Source organism: Syngnathus floridae, chromosome 1, assembly GCF_059516105.1.
Source record: "Syngnathus floridae isolate MCC-2025c chromosome 1, RoL_Sflo_1.0, whole genome shotgun sequence".
NCBI classification, from domain to species: domain Eukaryota; kingdom Metazoa; phylum Chordata; class Actinopteri; order Syngnathiformes; family Syngnathidae; genus Syngnathus; species Syngnathus floridae.
Window position 1 is genome coordinate 16,865,446 of NC_142413.1, and position 22,064 is coordinate 16,887,509.

At 39.2% G+C, this 22,064-nt stretch overlaps 1 protein-coding gene across 5 annotated transcripts in view; it reads left to right on the forward strand.

The window, feature by feature from the left end:
* pcdh11 (protocadherin 11) overlaps positions 1–17,879 on the forward strand; it is a 232,684-nt gene extending 214,805 nt beyond the window's left edge. For all 5 annotated transcript variants that reach the window (XM_088379239.1, XM_088379247.1, XM_088379256.1 and 2 more), the window contains one exon: positions 13,768–17,879. In XM_088379239.1, coding sequence (XP_088235365.1) covers positions 13,768–14,228 — 461 coding nt within the window. In that variant the 3' untranslated portion in view covers positions 14,229–17,879. The remainder of the gene's footprint in view (positions 1–13,767) is intronic.
* Positions 17,880–22,064: the final 4,185 nt, after the last annotated feature.

Consider the following 22,064-nt stretch of genomic DNA (forward strand, 5'->3'; position numbering starts at 1 on the left):
GAATTTTGCTTTGAATCAATGATAATAAAATAATAATAACCGTCATAATAAGATCCCCCAGAGAGACATTGAAAAGTCATCTAAAGTTCTGAAGATTGGTCTGTAAAGGCGACTTGAGCTAATTGAAGGGATATAACCAGAACTTTGTTGTTTTATATGCAAAATTATGCTGAACAAGAAGATTGAATACATGTCATTTTTTGTTTATTCTGCATCAGTTTGCAAATATTTATTAATGTGCTTGAAAAGTGCCGTTATAGTGCCAAATTAAACACTCGCACGCACGCATAGTTTCAGTGAAAAATCATGCAGTTTATTTAATTTCCTATTTACGCACCATCACAGATTGTTCTTTTCTCAAGAAGGGGAGACAGCATGCAATTTTATTGTGTTATTCCCCATTAAAACCTGTGAAAAACATCAAAGGCAGAAATATTTAATTAACAATGTGGATAGCGTGTGCAGCTGTCTGCTTTTTGCAAATTACTCTTAGCTGAGAATAAGAGACTTATCACGTCTACACAGACATCCCTGCAAAGAAGTTGACACAAGGAAGGAGAAAAATACATGTCTCCCCCAGTGAGAATTATCCACTTCACAGGTAATTTCAGTTTACAGTTTCCAAGTTGGCAAATTAATACCCTGTCTTCATGTGCCAGGAGTGTTTACATTTTTCTGTTGTTTGCTCTGAAGTGTGGACTTAACAAGAATTAGAAAGAAAGTTAAGAGTCACAGAGAAGATCATTGCAATTCATTCCTTAGTCTTTCAATTTGTGTTAGTTGTTGGTTGGAAAAATGTCTGTTTACTAATGATTATTTTCCCTCCTCTTTCAGCATGTTTATCGCGTTCTGTACAGTATGACCCTGAAAAAATTCTACCGGCGTACATATTTAAAGAAATGACAGTGACTAATATTTTAGCTGGAGAACTACCATCTGGGGAGTGTTAACCACTTTAAACGGTAATCGTTCCACCTTGCTCTTAAAATACAGTATGTGGTTGAATCAAAGAGCAACTTAAATGAAAGCAGCTCTGAAAAACGGCCCTCGCAGACTCTGAGCTCAGAGCGCGCTCAAACACTTTCAGGTGCACAAGGCAGTTTGTTTGAAGGACGCCCATTTAATATAGCGGTGTAGGGTGTCTTTCAACATTGCAGTGTTGTCTTTACGGTGAGGAATGATGTCTGATTATATTTCCATAATGAATTATGAATAGTAAAGACCGAGGCCACATGCTTGCATATTAGCAAATTAGAACGGTGAATGATTAACACCCTGTCTTCCTAATGTCTGACTTCAATATGTTGCCACCCCAAGAGGACCATAAATAAAAGGTGAATTGTAGATGAGGAGCGGTAATGAAAGAAACAGTAAATCCTGCTCGAAGGCACCAGCAGATGATGTCAAAAGGAGTCTTTTTGCTGGACTTGATACCTCTCTATAGTCTTTTTTCTTTTTGCTGTAAAGAGACTTTCAATAGATTCTTGACATGCTACCAAAAACCTGCAAATATGAAATGGAATGTTAAAAAATGTTCACTTTGTGATGCAGGGAGCAACCTTGCGAGCAGAGGCAATGAGGGAGAATAACAAGAGCTACTCTGAAGGCAAAGACAAGTAGGAATGATGAGAAAATAATTTGAGTTTCTTTCCCGGGATGGCACTTCAATATCACACCTATGCAAAATTGCAGTGCTGCTCCTACTGCTTGACAATTCGGGGTTAGAAAGTGTCTATTATACAACTCATTGTCTTGACACGTACATTTACGTGAGGATATTTCTAAAAGGAATGATGTTTGTACTTAGAGGAGAGGTGAACTTTTCTTCCATTACGCTATTCTGTTTGAGGGTAATACTGCACAGGTAAAAAAAACAAATGAAAAATTAGAACCAGACACATACAGATCTGAGGTTTGAAGTGATCACTTCAAATCTCAAAATACCTAAACATGATGTGGACTAATAACATCACAGTGTTTTTTGTTCAATATTTATTTGGATCTTTGATAGCTGTTGAGTAAACAAATGATTTTTAATATTTTACGTCTCATTAAAAAAATCTGAATAAAAAAGCCGTGACAGTACTACTTTTAATCAAAATTGTGTTGTTTTAAACCCGGTATTTTTAATAGTGTATGACTCACCTTAAGCTTGAAATTACATTAATAGTTTGAGCAAAAAAAAAAAACATATCCTTGCGTATTTGTTTGAGGCCTGTGGATCTGGCAACGTTTTTTTCCTACCTGCTGGTAGGTTGGAGAACATGCGGGGGAGTTGGGGGCGTAAGAATGTATAGGGCTTGGCCAATGTCATTACTCAGCATTAAGCATCAGCTCTGCGCTATCGACTGATGATCCACCACGGAAGAATCTGGGTGAAATGAAAGGCAGCGGTGGCAACAGCAAGATGAGATAGAGACGCTCGGCTGATTGGCACCTCGTTGAGTCTGGCAGGGGATCTTTTGATTGCGCTAGCTGTCAATATCAGATAATTGTTTCCCTTACTTACATGCTGCCCTCTGTTTTTTTATTTATCTATATATTGCAGCTAGTTATACAATTCAATTACGGAGTAATACAGAAAGCCTACTATGAAGGGTTTCTTTTTGTAGATACTGAACAAGATATACTGGAGTTGCATTCATATTATTGGTCATCCCACTAATGAACTGGTTGAAATGCTGCGGGTAAACATGTCACATGCGAGTAAACCTACATTATCTGATATGTCATTGTTATATCGCCACATTTAAGACCCCCTGCCCACACCAGACCACCGAGATTAGCTGTGTATGGTTGTAAATTTGTCCTCTACATCATTCGCAGTGTATATCAGAGCAGTCGCATATGCCTTGAAAGGTGCAGTTAAGAGCCTTTCAATTACCACATACCTGAATGTGTCATTCGCAAACACTCTTCCATCTCAACAGGCTTAGCTTAGTGGTTGGCCAACTAAAGTCAGGCTCGAAACATGTGTGAATCTATTCTTAAATAGCATACGTAACAGCTGGGTTATATAGTGACCTTCTACGCTGACCTCCTGCGGTCATTGTGGAGGCAGAGGAGATTTCATTTGTATTGTAACAAGCTACCCGATAGTTAGAAATAATGAGCGATATAAGAAAGTTAGAAATAATGAGCAATATAAGATAGATGAGTAAAGGAATGGCAGATGGGTGGCAGGTCATCAGATCTGGAATATCGAATGTCACAGTGATGGACTGAAAGGGACAAGTTGAAATCAAGGGGTGCAGAAGACACACCCCTGAGCTGATCGGCCTTGTCTGCTTTTTAAGATATCAGGAGCAATTGGCTTTGATGCAGGTCCTCATACAAAATAAGTCTGTTGTCTGAGAGAAAAAACAAAAAGTTGCCAATGCATGTCTTCCAAAATCAGCCACCCTGTGCTTTCTCCTCCCACCAGAAACACAAGCCCCTCCTCACCCCACAACCCCAAAAGACTTCACAAGTAACTTCCGCCAGGCCCAACATTTCCACACCAGTGAATAAAGAGGAAATGAATTGTATCAGTCTTGCTGTCTTTGCTTATAGTGAGTAGGAAATTATCATAGAAATGGGTACCGGTGCCCCCACGCACTGAATTACACAGAGCGGCAGCCTGTTTCACTCTCACTCAAACGCATACAAACACAGAAGGTGGGACTCATCCTCAGGATGAAATTGCCTATAGTATAACTCTGGCTGCGGTGATGAGCCAAGGAATCCTAGTGGATTTTTTTTCCTCTCTATCTCCCGCATTCCCACAAACAACAGGCCAAGTTAGGTGGTGTGTTTTTGTTTATGCAATTGTAGTCTCTACATGCTATTTCTCTTATTTGTTTTTTTTCTGTTTTGTTTTGTTTTTTTGTATTTGGGTCCATACCAAAAGCAAGCAATGACAACTGCCTCGCCTCTGCGGGTGTTTGTCATGCCAGCACAGTGCTAAACAGATGACATAAAGAGGATGGCGCCTCAGGAGGAACAAGCGTCCTCGGGGCTCGACAGGCAGACAAAATCAAAGACGTCAAAGGCGTGTTAATAGAGATAGTTAACGCTTTAGGCAAAACAGCAGCAGAGACATTCAGGTCAATGGGTCGCCTACAGTCTCCGATGGAACATTGCACTGCCATTTTCGCTAACTCCTCCTGTGAGGACGGTCTCAACCACTGGGGCTTTCTCTTCATCATCACACACTGAAAATAATCAGTGAACCCACTTTCTGCATTTGCCCTTTTACTTCATCATTTGGGATTTATTTTTCCTCTGTTGACGCACTTTTGTTCGAATTGAAGAGTCAACGCAACAGTGGCAAAAATGGACTTGCAAATGTATTAGTGATCACAATAATATTAATGATCCATTCAATGACAGTTTGATTTTGAGGGTCAAAGGATGTCTGTGTCTGTATAGTCCAGGGTGTAGTCCGCCTTAGGTGCAAATTGATGGATGTAAATAGGTGTATGCTTGCCATGTGAATATTTTTTATTGCATAGAAGGGTCGAGGATCTGTTCAACAATGATGCTGTCTTCTTGCTTGGTCATAAAACGCACACACGTGCACTGACACACACACACACACACACACACACACACACAAATTTTGGTTCACTCAGTTTTCTGATGTGACAACAACACAATCTGTTAAGACAGGTTGAACCTTGTTTCCTTTTTTTCCTCACACTGCCACATGCACTCTTGTCGCCTCGTGTTGAACACGGCTCCGTTTTCAGTGTTACTCAAAAATGGCTGCACTTGCATTCCGCCCAAATGAAGTGTGTAGTGACATCAACATTAAGACAATCCACTGAGTATCTGTGATTTTTGAGAGCGCATAACCGTCTGTGAGTCCCCTGGTGGAGTCATAGGCATATATATCTGAACTTTAAGTGGCTACTGTTTTGGGTGGAGGATTGTGACAGTCACCATCAAGACAGGCAAAGTAAAGCCATGGTTTATTGAATGTAGCTGTTTGTCTCTGCTTTCCTGTTTGGCACTGATAATTTACTTTATGACTTTTATCTCGCTTTCTCGCATGCCAATGTGGATGGATGAATTACAAAAAACTGGTCCGTCTCTGGCATACTGGGAAACTGGGGACTTCTCCACTGCTCCCCCCTGGTTTCTACCCTTTTTTTTTCTCTCTGTACCATCTTTATGAATGTGTAGCAGACTCATTATGGTGGATGAATTGTATTCAAGGGTTAAGTGAAAATGTAATAATTGTCTCCAGAGCAAGGACTGTAAAATTCGTAGGGAACAGTCATGTGCTAAAATGTTTTCCCTAAAACTTGAACATCTTTAAGAAATGTATTTGGGTAATAACAACTTAAAAAGAGAATGTAGATGAAGATTACAATATTGCAGGTGTCTAAAGAAAAGTAAGTGCAGTGAAACAATTTTGAGTTAGTGTATTTTGTTGAATCTCCCAGGAAAATTAGGGGAAAAAAGTGCAGCTTTTATTGAAGATGTTTGCCATATTTTTATGTCTTCCCAAAGCAAAGATGCATGTTCATCAAGTGAAAAAACAACAGTAGACAAGTTATGAAAAATTCAGGGCTACATCTGAGTCAAATAAGTCATTCATTTTTTAACTCACACAGCAATACAATTATTGGTTTAATTGTGTTGATGCCTCGTGAGTGAGCAAGTGACTATGCTTTGACCTTTTGATAATTGATACCACCAAATATGGGAAGAACTAAAAAATGTAATCCAGGCTTTCTCTCAGCTCCAACATCAGTGACCTCTAACCTCACAAATGGTCCTCGAGAAGAATAAAAAAAATATCTCATCAAAAACAAGATTTGTAAAAGAGTGTATGATGCAGAAGGGAACAAACAATATATTTTTTCATGTGTTTAATGCTATCCCAATCTTTCTGTCTACAGTGGGATTGGATAGTGTTCCACGCAATACATGTACTGTACATTAGCCGACCAAAAAATGATGAAACCTGCATCACACATCTAACCCTCAGCCCCTATAAGGGATTATGCTCTCTATCAAGCGCTGAGACCATTCAACCCCTGCAGTGCTGAGTGGTTTGCAGCCTGCCAGTTTGTTGAAAGATGGGCTGGAGGATGCTTTTGTATCCGTTCCCTATCTGTCTCGCCGTGAAGGCAATAACAGTAATGTATGGCTAAAGGAAAACAGAGCTAATCATCAATGACTGCAAGATATATAGCATATGCAGTGGCACCTTGTTTATTACCCTCTCTCTGCCGGCTGACGCTGACTCCATTGGCTAGACAGTGCCCGGAGATCTCTTCAATGTTAATTTGATTCATTCTTGTTTTCCATAATAATTGGGGGCAATGGGTCAGTGCAATGAATTTGCTTGCGACATGACACGAGATGTAGGTCTGCCTAGTACAGTTCCTCTTGTCTGTTCGATCATCTGAACAAAGATTTTGTTTATATGACAGCTGTTTTGTTGCTGTTGTTACCTGAGATGCAACAGGTTTTAATAGTTGAGAATCTGCTTGAAATATGCCTCAAATATTAATGTTTGGTCTAATACAGTGGTTCTTAACCTTGTTGGAGGTACCAAACCCCACCAGTCTCATATGTGCATTCATCGAACCCTCTTTAGTGAGAAATAAAATGTTGTTTTTTTTCACATTCAAGACATAGACGTTTTTTTTACTGATGCACAAAAGGAGCTGTGCATAAAATCACCTTGTTCAAAGAACAAAACCAACACAATGCATGAACTCACAACAAATTACATACCTGCAAATCAGTGTGACTTCTGCTGTTGCCTTTGTGAGACCAGTTCATATATGCGTCATCACGAATTTACACGATAAATCAAGTGTGTTCAAACCTCCGCAGTGGAGGCTCTTTCGAACCCCTGAGACAGACTCACCGAACCACTGGTCTAATAGTTTGGTTTGAAAAGAAAGCTGTATTTTCTCTAAATCATATTTGCTTCTGTTTTTTTTTTTTATATAAAAAAATACAATAAATGCTAAAATTGTGAAACCATTGATTATTTGAATGTAGTAAGTATTGTTTTTCTCTGTCAATGCAAGAGCTTTTCATTTAGTCGGTTAGTAGACTGTGTAGGCTTTTCAATAGTCATCCATGTCCAATGAATTTTAAAGCTAGTACTATTCACATTTCTTTCAACCCGTGCATACTGTATGCATTTATATATTACTATTGTATCAGTGGCAGCCCACATCCACTGTACATCCATGTCTTTGTGCTAGACTTTAAAATATAAAAGTGTGGTGTTTGTGGGTGTTTGCACATCCTCAGTTTGAACCACCCTCAGAAACTCTTTAGTCCCCCACCTCCTCTGTGTATCATTGTAGTGATGAGCGCTGATTGCAGATTGTTACGGTGTTTGCACCTTTCATCTACCCGGCCCATGCTGTGCATTTGACCAGGCTTGATTGTGCTGATAATGACAACACATCTTTTTCATGGGTGGGTGGGCGTTTAAAGGCGGTGTGGAGGTGACCAAATAGTAGCCCAGATACATAATGAAGGAGGTGCAATCAAGCAATGTCATGCAAGCAAAGTCAAGTGTCAAGCCAACTGACCACAAAAAAACTGTTTTGGGCTTCATACATTTCCAGTAATAGTGTAGGAGGTGCCCACAACACTGTGTATTTATATACAGGACCGAAGAAATAAATGTTCAACCAATACTAGGTTTCTGCCACTGCTAACCTAAATGAACGTAATTGGAATTTACTAATACCAATGTTTCTATACAGTAATCGTTAAGCCATTCATATTGAGAAGGTCAAAATGACAAAACATAAACAGCTCATTGAATCAGAAAAGGGTTCACATTAAAAACTAGCATAGCCTCTTGTTTTTATTTCAGGTTCAGTAATACATTTGTTCAGCACTGTATTTGGAAAGGAAAAACTGTTGCTTTGGTACTGTTAATGGTCCCAGTGAAACCATTTTAGTGTAGTTGAAATTTACATTCACGTGTGTACATTGCATGGTGGACAAAAAGGCACTTCAACTCACACCTTACCTTTAATCAATGACAACAAAAGAAAGAAGCAGCAAGTATTTTGCCTGGGTTGTTCTTTTCCCCTTTGTGCGCTTTGTCCGCTTCTAGTGCTTCATTATTTGTTTCTGTGTTCTAATCTTGGCCAAGTCAATAATATTCTTTGTTGTCTGAAATTGTGTGTCAGGAGCAAAAAAAGGACTTCTCCTTTTGTCCGAAGTACCTGTCTACTGTGACTTTTCACTCTTGCTGAGACCTACAGATAAAGTAATCATTAGATGTTGTTTTCTGCCTGCAATTACTTTTGGTTACAATGGGTCAAACTGCTGGAAGTTTGAAAGAAAAAAAAAAAAAAGAAGAAGAAGCCACAGAGTGGACAAGTGCAGATGGATTGCAGGCTAGGAAGTGTGAAGGTCCCACAAGTGCTGATAAATACGTATGTGGCTCTGAGACTCTCTGTTGTCAGCACCGTCTCAGTAAATGCATCTGAAGTAATTAGTCTAGAGTATATATGGATGACCTCACCCCTCTTATCTGTATCACATTGTCTCCATTGAGAGAGGCTATTCATTAGATCTGCCTCTATTTGTTTGAACCAAAATAGTGTGCAATACAATTTCTTAGATTGTATTTTGTTTGTATCGCCGAAAATTATCCCAAAATGTATGTTTTCATGACTTAAATCTACTAGACCATTGTCTTATCTAATTGTAATTGCAAAATTAAAGGCTGAAAGTAGGTTGTGTGCAAATGTTTCATTTAGTTACACATAACAAAAGTGTGTTTTCTATAGTAATAGGCTTTGACTAAATGTCTGGCCAAACATGCTCTCTTGAAGATACGTCATTCTCCAACATGACACCCCTGAACTCTGTGATCTTGAGCTTTCCAAAAAGCTTTAAAATATATATATCTTTTTTACTTCACCCTCCTTGACCTTGTCACCAGTAAATGTGACAAGGTTTGCCTTCACATTGCATTCACAAGGGATTATACGTATTCTAATATCTCCTGATAAAAGCAAACGAATAGCCTTTTCAGCCTTACGTGAAAAGGACAGTTTGCGCCTTTGTGGGTGTGAACACAGTGATCTTGATTTTCTGAAAATCAACGTGCCCCGTCCCATTCCTTTTAAATGTGGCGCTATGGAGTCTCGCACCAATTATATTTGTGATGGGTGGTAACATACAGCTGTTTATAACCGCTGGTGTGTTAATTCTATATCCGCGAATGTATACGCATCCCCATCACCAATCATTTGTGTGCCCTCCCCGCCATCTGCATGCTGGCCAGTGAGGTGATTAATAATAATAATAATAATAATAATAATAATAATAATAATAATAATGTTTTCAATGAATTTATTTATACACTGATTCAAATGGTTTATTGCCCGCTCTTCACATTCACACACGTCTGTGGAGCTCAGAATCTGACTTCCTGTCCCAAAATAACTGTCGACAAGCAATCTACCTATTGTTCCGGATTTAGATATGGTCTCGGCAGGCATAAGATTTTGATTACTTTTTGCCACGAAATTGTCAGATGTTGTCAAAGGACACCCCCCCGCTAAAACTCAGCTAGGCGCAAAATGCTCTGCCAAATTCCCTAAACAGATAAAGTGAGGCTTGCGCCTGCATGAAAATTAGGGTACACAAACATTTCTGAGACTGTGCATAAAAATAGAGCTGAGACTTATTATTGTGTGGCCACAGACTCCGAGTCAGTACTTTGAACTTTTATACTAACCCAAATGGTTGGCATAGTAATTTTCATAGAAAATAAAAAGGCTATAAAGTGGTGCAAGAAGTCAACCTGATTGAATGCATGTGGGAGAGATGTGTGGGTGGATGTCAACTCCATAACATCTCCATTTTCATATTATTATTATTGTTCTGCTTCAGATGTTTGTTTCCGATTGGTTTAATCTAACAACAACAATTGTGCCCATTAAAAGAACACAGATTTTTTTGTGTTTTTAATACAAATGTAGGACTCCCCTTATCCCCAAATGAGGAAATTGACACTGTTTGTATGGATGGACATTTTTATATTCCAGTGGGAATACTTGCGTATGAGTGAAGATATTTTCTGGCTTGTTTTAATATAATTGTTTTCAAGGGCCAGTCCAGAAATAAACATCATTGAGAAGTGCTCCTATTCATTTGGCTTAGCTGTGTTTTTGTTCTATGTCGAACAGTACATGTTAATGTCTTTATGCTTGAAAATGTTGGCAGTAAAAATAAAACGTGCTGCTCAGTGACAGCCTCTGAATCAAAACTTCACTGGTCAAGTTAAACAAAACAGCTAGTTTTATGTGCTGCCAGAAGTCAGTGGATGCTCTATGGTTATCCTGGGATTGAACTTGACACGTTTAGTTCCCTATACGGTACACCCGAGACGATCAAAACCAAACATTACCATTCAAAATATGAGCATGATCCTGCATGCTTGGATGGAGTGTGGAAATTTGTAACATCACAAACTCGACAGTTTTATGCATTGTGTATAGAGGACTGCTTCAGTTAGTACTGGAAATGATGTGGCCAGGTCCACCTTTCTGATGGCTGGTTTCAAGAGTCTAATGTCCCAGATGACTGGCAATTATCCTTTTAATTAGCAATAATGAGTATGTGAACACCGATATAATGAGCTGAATCATATGTGTGCAGACATTAATGTGAGGCTCATCAGGATGTAAGCAGGTCTGTCAGTAAATATCGTCAAGGTTCTTCTAAATTGTATTGTAAGTGTTGTACTCTATTAGAAATGTGAGGATGTTTATAAGCAGACAAGTATGAGAAAAACCTAAAATGGATAAACATACAGCATGTCTGTTTTAAGATGGCACTTATATCACGACGCTCTGCTGTGCACTGTTTACCACCAATATGGTACATGAAATCAAACATTACCCTGAAGCCAAAATAAACCCAAGAGGAGAGGTGTTTTATTCAGCCTTTAGTGGAGACTGAATTACACATGGCAAACGAAGGCCTTATAAATATTTAAAACCCTGAAATGAGAAAATAAGCTTCAAAACATTTCCTTTCTTATCCAAGGTTAGCGGATCGAAATGCAAACTATCATGGAAATGCAATTTGTCTTGTTCAACCACCTTACGGTATATGTTTAAATGAAGTACTTTTTATTGGTCATTATAGAGAAGCATTTGTGCATTAACGCGTGTCCAGTAAAATTGTGATGTATAGTTTCATAGCTAGTAGTTTTAGTCCATAAATGTTGGATTTCAGAGCATATTCAAACCAGATTCCGTGTTTGGTTTGATCACACAAATGGAAGGTTCGCAGAAGGTGGCTGCGGCAGTGTTTTTCCTGACTAAAGGATGCAGTGATGTCAGACAAATATTGTCTATTGGATACCAGCTAAAGTGTGCAACCGGTGTGTTGAAAAAAAGTGTAGCTAATTATGACTGAGCCACTAATTTGGCCCGCAGGCTGTTTGGAATCAGTTTGTGAATTGAATTGTCACTTATCTTTGTGAGGCCGAACTTGCATTAGATGTTTAATTGACTTCTGCGAGTTTACTAAATGGGTGGCAGAGTTTGAGAACCACTTTGTTTAAAACAACTTAAATGAGAAGAGTAGGTCTGATCTATGCTTTGCTTTCGATTACATACTATTGTCTCTTATGAACCCCGCGTGTCGGCTATTCACATTTCCCTTGAAAGAAATGCGGAGAGGAAATTTACAGCGCCATGATATGGGGCGTTTGGAGATGTGTCGAAAGGCCTGCAGGGTATGGCTGTTTCCCCTGAATACAAAAGACGCAAGCATCTTAAGCGGGCTGCATCATTCCTCTGACTGACAAAAGCAGTCTGAGATGCCAATGACATAGCTCATGCCATGCTCCCACCTGCCCATCCAAACTGTCCCGATGGAATAGGAAATAGTGCAGGGCCCGGTCTTGTGGAGATGCATTCAAAATATGAAAGCTGTCGCTGGTTCGAGTTTCATAAACCCATAAAAGGGGCAATGCGGCTCAGTGGTGACGTGTTTGTCTCCCAACTTGCAGGTTGTGGGTTCAATCCTCAATCCTGTTCAAGTGTCCTTGAGCAAGACACTGAACCCTAATTTGCTCCCAGCAGGGCATGGCAGGAGCCTCCCTCCCTCTGATGAAATATCTCAATTTGAAGGTATACCAGTTGTACGATAAAGGCATTCTTCTTACTTCTTCTAAAGTAGCTTTGAATTGGAGTTTATTTTCGGCCCCACCTTTGGATGTAAAAAAGTCGAGGACAGTAACAGAACTGTGAGCTTTTTGTTTATTTGTGTCTCTGCTTGCCTGTCAAGTGAGACTTTTATGTTAATAGCGTAACCTCATTAAAATACAAGAAAACACATTGAATCGGAGACTTGGCTCGAGCTTCATTGTTGTGGCTCGGAGAATGACAACATGGGGCCCATTTTTGCCTTAATGAAGTTCCCGACCCTTTGAAAGGTGACACCTTTATACAACCCAAAGGATTTATACACTCTTTGTCCCAGACTTTATTTCAATATGGGAAGCACCGATCTGACTCCACTTTCGGCATATGTTGAATACACTCACCAGCCACAAAATGAGCTGGATAATTAATAATGTTGACTTTACATTATTAATTTAACAATATGTATTGTATTGTTGTGGGTGCAATGTATGTCCTATTTCTTAAAATATTAATTGCATTCTGAGTCAGTGTGATGCCCAAAAATGTCTAACCTGCTTCTCAGGTATAATTTTTAATGCAGCTCTCATCCTCCATCTATAGCTTGTATAGAAGTGCCTACTCAAGTGTCCAAGGAGTGTCATATTGTCACTTTTTACCAAATAATGAATCTCAAGATATTTATTTGCTTTCATCTAAAGCCATCAAACCTAATATGTGGTGGCAAATGTCTTCTGTGCAACTTTTTTGTGCAAAAAGCATGAAGTCATCCGAGGGACAAAAAAACCTTTTATTATTTATAGCATTCTTACTTATGCAAATATACTAAATAATTTCTGCGTGACAGCTTGAAGCAGAGGCCTAGAGGAATGAAGTGATGTTCAAACGTGGACTCCTCTGTCCCTCGCATGGCCGAGGAAACGGAACACTGCCGGGCTACTCGTTGCACTGTTTTACATTCTAATTATCTGACTTGACAGGCTTTATTGCTGAGGCTCAATGCTGAAGCCTCACACCAGACTCATTCCACATATGATACCAGCACGCGGGTAATGAGATAAGATTGCTTTGGAGCTTATGGCCTTGCTGATATGTCTGCTCGTTCAGTCTTTTCTTTCTTTTTGTCTTGTCCATACATGCAGCCTGGTTATTGTAATTAAGTGTTGACTTTTTCAGTTTAATAATTCCATTTGATCAGATTTACTTGGGATTCAGAAAAATGAGTGTTTTGAGGCGTGTCACTTTGACAGTGACTAAAATAAACATTGTTTATGTGAACGTTCATTAAAAATTTAATGCAGGAAAGCCACTCCGTGATAGAAACAACAAGACTTTTTTTCAGTCTAATTAAGCTTCAGGGAATTTGTTGCATATTGTAGGTAAACAAACTGTGTCGTGGGAATACCAATGAAAATTAAATGCTCCTCTAATGTTTTCCTCATTATTAGATGAAATGAAACATTTATCACTAACTTTCAATTTGTCAAAAGGCTGACACTTATTAAGTCTGATGAGACAATGGCTTTGTTCTCCTCGCATTTGATTTCATGACTTCAGTAAATCACCACATTCCAATGTATTTAAGTGCTCTCACGTGTGGGTTTTATTATGTGTTTATCTCCAGCCATCGAGGTGAACCTCCAGAAAGCTTTGGCTGAGGCGTCTGAGACCTGTACCCAAGAGTGTCTGATACTGGGCCACTCTGACACTTGCTGGATGCCACCAACCCTCACCCAGTTCCAGAGTCCGACAAGCGGAAGTCCCGCCTCCACCCCTACCTCTGTTGCCATCTCCGGTACGCTCCCCTCTTTTGGCTTCCAGCAGAGCTGTGCCCGGGGAGTCAAGGTTAACATGGGCAGCCTTAGTACCATGGATGGCCGGCACACGTTGGGAAGGTCTGTGCCTAAAAAAGATGAGCTGGACAAAGTACATAACCGGCCGCAGTTTTACAACACCTTGGAGAGACACTGCAGTAAGAAGGAGGACACTGTCAAGGTTATCCCCTTGGCGAGCTTTTCATCTCCTGGAAAGCAGACAGCGACCGGCATTGGTAGTGGCTCCTTCCTACATGAGCACCAGCTGTAAGAACATTGGCCTGACATCCTGCACATGTGACTCCATCCAGCTTTTTTCAATGACCTTATTATTAGTCAATCAACCCGTATGTGTGGCGGTATGGATCATTTTGACCAACTATGACCAGCTTGGGTTTACTAATGGGAACACCTAACAATGGAGTTCACTATGAGATTTTGAAACAAGTGTATCCTAATAATAATGCGGGGACAGTCTGAGCGCTCAAACCTTTTAAATTGAATGTTTAACATCCATTGTCATTGACCCATGAATATTAGCCCTGACTTCAAAAACCTCCACCAAGGCCTAACACAGGATCAGCAGCAAACCTTCAAAGATACCCAACTGTTGCTTATGCCAGGATTTATAAGGTTTTGAAAAAGGGACAAATCTATATCACAATGGTAACATGAGTGGAGCACTCACTCTTTCATTTGGAAAAACTTACTTCGTGGCCCATGCCTCACTCCGCCACAATTCGGTGGCAGAAGGTTAAGCAGTTTTTTTGGAACTCCTGCAAACTAACAAAGGAACAACAATGCACAGCGAACCTTTTTGACTGAGGAAATAAACATAGTACCAAAGTCGTTTCACCACAGAAAAAAAAAAAAAAAAAACAGTGACTTTTGCTTTGAGTATGTAATTTGTGGTTAGTAATATAGTGGAACAATGTACTTATACTCCTTGTGCCCAGCTTTGTGCAACTGTGTCCTAAAAGACCATTTACTCATGCAGAAAAAAATGCAAATACACTATGTTGAGTGTGTTGAGTAAGCTAATTTGGGCTAAATGCTAATTAGGGGCCCAGGGTGGTGTTTCTATTTGAGATCTAGTGAAATATTACTCTGTATAATATGCAGCACAAACTCCTTTGGTGGTGGAAGATGTTTCGTTTGTCTTGCCTGAACATGTTACAGAAGTCTATTTTGGTCGGGAGGACTGAGGAAAGATTTAGGAGGGAGAAAAAAAACATTTGAGAAGCATAACTAGGCCATTGGTAGACAGCTCTGGTAATCTTTTTTGCATTCTTTTCACCAAGGACCGGTAAAATCCTGAACACTAGCACAAACATATTCAAGATGTTTCCCATATGCTGTATGCTGCACCTCTCTGCCATTAAGAAAGTGCTTGCTGTTCAAAGTCGTCTCGTTATCGCGCCTTGAAATGCGCAGATGGATGTGCTTTGGAAAGGTGAGAGTCCAACCCCACCCCTCATTTCTTTTTGTTCCTTTGGTCATATTTTGCTGCTTAGAATCCGCCACATAACACAAAACCATTGAACCAATTTATGAAATTCTTCATTTAATTACTCTGATGTGTGAAGTTGGTAGATACCCTAATTGTGGTTAAGAGGTCTATAGGACTGCTCTCTGGGCTAACAGCGGAATGTTCTTGCAACTTGCACCAACAATGATAAGGTGGTAAGACCTCAAAAATATCTTCATAATATGCTAGCAGTCTTCCAGTGTCATTACTAACTCCCAATACTAATTACCATTATAAAATTCCATTTAGCTGTGTTTCATCATATGTGATTATCAGTACCTGTTAATGCTGACATTACTGTTCGCAGTGCAAAACTTTAGTTTACATTTTCATTTACTAGTTGTTGTTTTTTTACAGTGTACCATGATATGACCAGTGACCAGAAATAGGGAAAAAATGCACGCGTCAGTGACGGTTGAGACAATGCAAAACGCTTCAAATCATCTGTGTAAACTGTGCTGATGATGATAGCTGCTCCAACATAACTACACTAGAACAGATTGGGTGCAGTATAATCTATTGCAACCACATTAAGTGTCTCCGCTTCCCACAAACACCCAAGCCAGGTGTCTAAATCACCAAGTATATGATTCATGTGATTCATTTCCCTGTACCATCTTGCAAATTGGGAACAGCTCTGCATTTCTAATGTTTCAAGGCATTCTTTGGAGAGAGTGAAAAGCAAACTGTTTGCATGCATGCCGCCTCTGCAACTTTACTTTAAGACCCTCTGGGGTCAAGGACCTGATTCTTGTTAAGAGACTTAATCCAAGATTCAGACAAATGATCACATAGAATGAGTCGTGTCAGGGACAGGGAAATGAGTCAGTTCAATTCTACCTGAGGTAATTATGAAAATAAATACAATAAAAAAGATAGCATTTTAATCAATCTTCCTAAACAACAGTTGATGATGATGATGAGGTCCCTGTTTGAGATTACCTGATTTTCTTTCCTCCATCACTTTTCATCTAATTTCTTTGCCGTTGAAAACACAAAGCTCTGCAAATGGCACAAACATATTCAGTCAACGGTGCACATATCATTGGGAACATCATACTGATTGAGTGAAATTGCTTCTGAAAGGGCCCTTTTAATCTATGTTTACAGATTGTCGACATTCAAAAACAAGACATTAAACAAAAATAATGGGTTTGTAACAATTTGGGGGAATGAGGACATGCATTATTCTTGTTGGTCTATTAGAAATATGTCACAGGAAATTGTGCCCTCCCTCATATCACAGAGGGAGAGAATATTCATATTCAATGATACACCGTCAGTATGTCATAAGAAAAGATCACGATGGAAATCATTTATCCAATCACGTGCGAAATATGCACAATATTTGGGTATAATATAAAGTGTGTTTTCTTCAAGGTGTTATCTTGACAATATAATGTGCAGTCAAGTTGCAGCGGCCACATTACTGTGCCAATTAAATGCATTGGTATGTTGTGGGTTTGGATTCTAAAATTATGTTTTTGGTTGATTTTGTACATTCATCCTCTTTTATTTCTCTCAACAGAAAGCAAAACTAGCATTGAGAATTTACCCTTTTTTATCAGCCTAAATATACAGTTGAAGTATTCAGCAATCACAGGCTTTCCACTCCATGCTTCAGATCGCATTGTATTTTCCTTGTTTCTCTTTTTGCAAGCTCACTGCTCAAAACAGTTCAAAATAGCTACAGATGCACAACAGAAAAGACAATGCCTTTACATTTGAAACAAATCTCCCTCAACCTGTGGTATAATTTGCATGAACTGTTTTGACTCCCACGAGGCGTTTTAGCTCTTGACTGTATTGTTGATGCATCCATCATTAGATTCAGTGTCAGTATTAATGTTATCTGCTCTACCTGTTTGTCTTATGAAACTAAACCAATGTTAAATGGAGAACACACATTCAAATGTCTTAATGTTTTGCATACTACTTGGGTTTGCAAGTATACACAATTTATAGGTAACACTGACATCACATTGTACATAGCACCCCTAAGAACAGTATTACTAATGGACACACTATAGTAACTATTAAAGCCAGGGGCAAGTCACAATGTGGAAATGGGAAAATGGGGTAAAAGGAAAATATAAGAAAAGATGAGATGACAATCTCTGTTGCAATGTAAATGAGTATGTATAATAATAGTAATAATACATAATAATATGAGGGTGTGCGGGTGTGTGTATGGGTGTTTGTGAGGGCAAATTGGCATATACCTTTTGCCATAATAATGTATGTCCATTCATGTATCTTGTACAAAGTCTATATCAGAATATGATAAGTATATGCTTGTAAATTAGTTACCAGTGAGTGAAGTTATGTTTGCTTTGAGAAGGCTTCAGTGCTTGCCAGCAAATCTGTATTGGTCAATTAAATCTATAAAGTCTGTGTTGTTATGCCTTTGTAAGATATACCATTTAATATTATAAAAATGACTTCGATATAGTGAAATGTTTTTTCTTGGTCTTTGAATTTTAACTGCGCCATTAAATATTGACTCTCCAAATGTGTACAGAAATCACGCTTGTCATTTTGCATAAACAGTGGAACCAACTACATTCAAGAGTTTGATACTGATATTGATTAATCAGAGTGTAATCAGAGTGCAATGAATTAATTCCCAGAGTCAAGCTTTGCTCATCATTTAAATGTTATACAGGTAAGTATTATTTAACCACACTTACTTGTGAAGTATGTATTATACTTTACTGTTAGTATATTGAAAAATGTCAATACAATAAAATTGACACATGAGAAATTGGAATGCCTGCTAAGGGCTAAGCCAACATGTGAACCGAAAATTGGTCCAAAGTATTTGTAATGTATTTAGACAAGGCATTTTGTCTTGTTTCGATACTCATGTTAAAACCCACCAGGGCCGTGCAAATTGCAGTTAGGCAGTGGCCCTAGACTATTAGCTGCGGGGTGTGGGGATACCGTCTACAGTGGCCCCAACACTCCGGCTTATGTATATGTTTTAGATACATGTTGAATGGTGGATGAATACAAGGTTAATGCACATGCTGAATAGAAATTCTGTCAGGATATGAGGGGGGCATATACTACAGGATAGGTCTATCCACCCTCATGCCAACAATATATTCTAGTGTTCTTAAGTCAGAAGTATACGCAGAAAACTAAAACAAAAACAAGACAGTCCCCTTATAGGTTGTCAATGTTTATGACCCCACAATCTCCCCAAATCCATATACTGTCATTTCCATTAATTCCCCAAAACATATCAAAGGCTGGATGAAAGTCAAACATCAGCTAACTAAACTTTCACTACTTAACTGAAAGCAAGCTCGATATACTGCAGCATAGAGATGAATCAATCGCTGTAGCACTATTGGGTATCTTACATGAATTAAAATTGTATGTAAAAGAACAGTACTTGAGAGTTAGTGCACCCCTTTTTATGAAAGTGCCTCCATCCATGTGAAACCTTAACAGTAACCTCCGTAGCAGTCTCCACATTGCCTCGCGGATATGTATAGTTTGTGCACTCGTATGAGCTCTCAGCAAATGTAGTTCAAGCTTTACACGAGCAAGTCCCATTCAGACTCCTAACAAGAGTCAGTTCATCTCCTTAACAGGCCCAAGCCTTTACTGGACTGTGTAAACTTGCCATATTATGAGCATATGTTCGGTCCCAGATCTCCAAGAGAGTCCCGTCTGTGACCTGTTCAATTAGTTCTCCACGGTAATTGGCTAATAATGTGACAGTGCCAGTGCCAAGTATGTCGACGCTGTCAAAACACATGCATACCCAACAAGAGCAATCTGCATTTACAGCAATTACTGGAAAGTTGGACAGAAAGGACTTTGTGTGTGTACCAGCTCACTCACAGATTGTTTCTGATCCCCCATACAACCACCCACCCCTCTGTTCCCATCTGCTAACAAGCAAACTTATTGTAAGACCACTTTGTTCTCAAGGTGTCATCTGTTAAGGTATCTGGAGAACACGGAGCTTGTCAAACATTACACTAATTTCCAATTGTAATTAAACTGGCCATCAGGTACCTTGAGGCTGTTTAGTCAACAGCAGGGTACTAATTACTAAAATGACCTTTGGAATAATATCTAGTGAATTATTCATCATTGGGAAAATTGCTTCAGAGACATTCTGACTACATCCAAGGGATAGCTGAGTGTACACGCCTCCTCAAATACCTCCATCAACTACTTACACTGTCAAACATAATGAGGCCATTTGATGAGTGACAACCCAGGAAACAACATCAGGATCATCTCTGAAGCAAAAATCATAAATACAGAGGGTTGTTTTCACTTTCACACTTGGTAATTGATGTGATTAAATCCTTTGTACGCGAGATATAATAAGAGCTGAGTTGTCCAAAAGGATTGATACAGGTGTTAGTCAAGCAGGCTCTGCATGTCCTGTACTGGGACACTGCACTGGGATTAGGCATTGACTAACTCTCACAAGTCAAGACAAACTGTTCTTTACAGTTATATGGTCTATGCGGCCCCCTCTAGTCAAAACATGGTATTTGTATTGGAATATATATTAAGCAGAAAAACAATACATTTTTACCCATTTCAGGGGACAACAATTTTGACCTGTATTGCCACCTGTCGACGATTGAAAATTACATCACAGTGCCCAAAGGCTCAGCTTGCGAATGTCCATGACCAAACCCATCAAACAGGCGAGAGTGATTGATCGTTACTGAGCCCTTTTAGTCACTGTGATGTCATTTTCTGTTGACAGTAAGTGGCAACGGGTGCCCCCTGAGAGTGATGAAAACAGGGGAATTTTGCTGCTTCATGTTCCACACTTTAACCCTGATTGAGAGATTTAGAGAAGTGTGGGTGCACAGAACGTATTTTAGTTAAATGTTTTTACTTTGACCCTTTACTCTATGTCAGAAAGGTAAAAATCTGAGCAAGAACAAAATAAACCAAAAGTGAAAAAAACATCCATATACTTGTTAGTAAAACATGACCTCGGAGACCGCCATTCTGAATTGCTGAGGGTTTTAAAATGACACACCAATCACAGCAAAAGCTGGCTGTTCCCAACAACCAACCAACAAGTCCCAGTGAAAGAATCAGTGGGGATCTGGGGCAAATTTGCCACAATCCGGTGATCGCTCTTGGAGAGTCAAACCTTAGAGGAAGCCATCAAAAGCACCCCAAATTAAATTGTCATGTTTTAGAATAATGGTCATTCTTGAGCATTGATCTTGTTCTCATAGACACGAGAGAACAAAAGCTATGTCACTCAATAACATTTAACTATTTATTCATTTTTGCTTCTACCCCAATAACCTACCCCCCCACTTGCCAGCATCTATTTTGTGCTAAGTTTGAATCACAGGAAGGGTATACTTTTTAGTCAGGTCAGCCAATTGACTAATTTGGCTTTCTGTTTACTGTTTACATAAAGTCTTCACAATACTTCCTGTGAGGCTGCCATGCCTATGAAATCTAATACCATGTGGCCAATAAAAGTCTATAGCCTCAAGTAGTACCGCATTTGTTTTATTTATGTGTAGACTTTCATTAAAGAACAACACCATTAATTATTTAATATATTGTAATAATTAATTAAATAATTAATAACACTCACTTCTTTTTTTTTGTAACTCAAGGATTCCTGCCAGGATAGATAGTAGTTACATTTAGAGTGATCCATCGACTAGACCAGATCATGAAACTTTGCTCATTCTGAGCCTTTTTGCAGTGGGGAAAAAATATCGAGCAAATGCTTTTACGTAGAACTCTTCGTTCAATTGCGCAGACAACATCAGACGGCAGTCGTCGTGTCTGACAAGCCTGTTCTACACGCAGACACACACACACACGACCACACACACACTTTTATGCTGTATCAAGGTAGGTAGCAAGTCCCTACAGCTCTTCCTCTACAGACTTTGTTGCCAGAGTTACTGCAATGGCGAGACACCTCTCCTTCCTCTTTGAAAGCGTGAAGATCAAACAAAGCAATACAGTCGACGCATCCTGTGTGTTGCGTTTGTGGTCTGAATATATAATCATTTCCATGGTTAGAGGTTTTATGTGTTATTTTATTGAGGTTACATTATGGAATAAACAATTGGACGAGTAATCATCCATACGACCATGTATTCTTAGTCTCCATCAATGTGTTAGTTATGTAGGTAAGCTCATTAGACAAGAGTGTACTGTTTAGATGTTTTATGAACTGAATAATTATTTAAAAATAATCGCAGTTATTTCGTGTAGCGCTGCAAGAACACACTCCTTTCATATGTAGAGATTCTCTACGTTCAAACATATGAGAAAATAAAGTGAAAGTGATCTTTGCAGAACTCTAAAGTAAGGGAGGCAACATAACACAATTAATTTTAAAACACGATGTCACCATCCCTTTTTACAATGCCTTTTAAAGATCCTTTTTTAACACCTATTTTGCATGTCGATTTTCTATACAAACAACACTCCAACACATTGGGGAGATCAAGTCTTCACCTTTGGAGATAACATCAGCCCAGGCCCATAAGTGAGGCGGGCAATGCATTTGTAAAGAGGAAGGCTAGGACACAAGATGTTGAGTTTCACTCG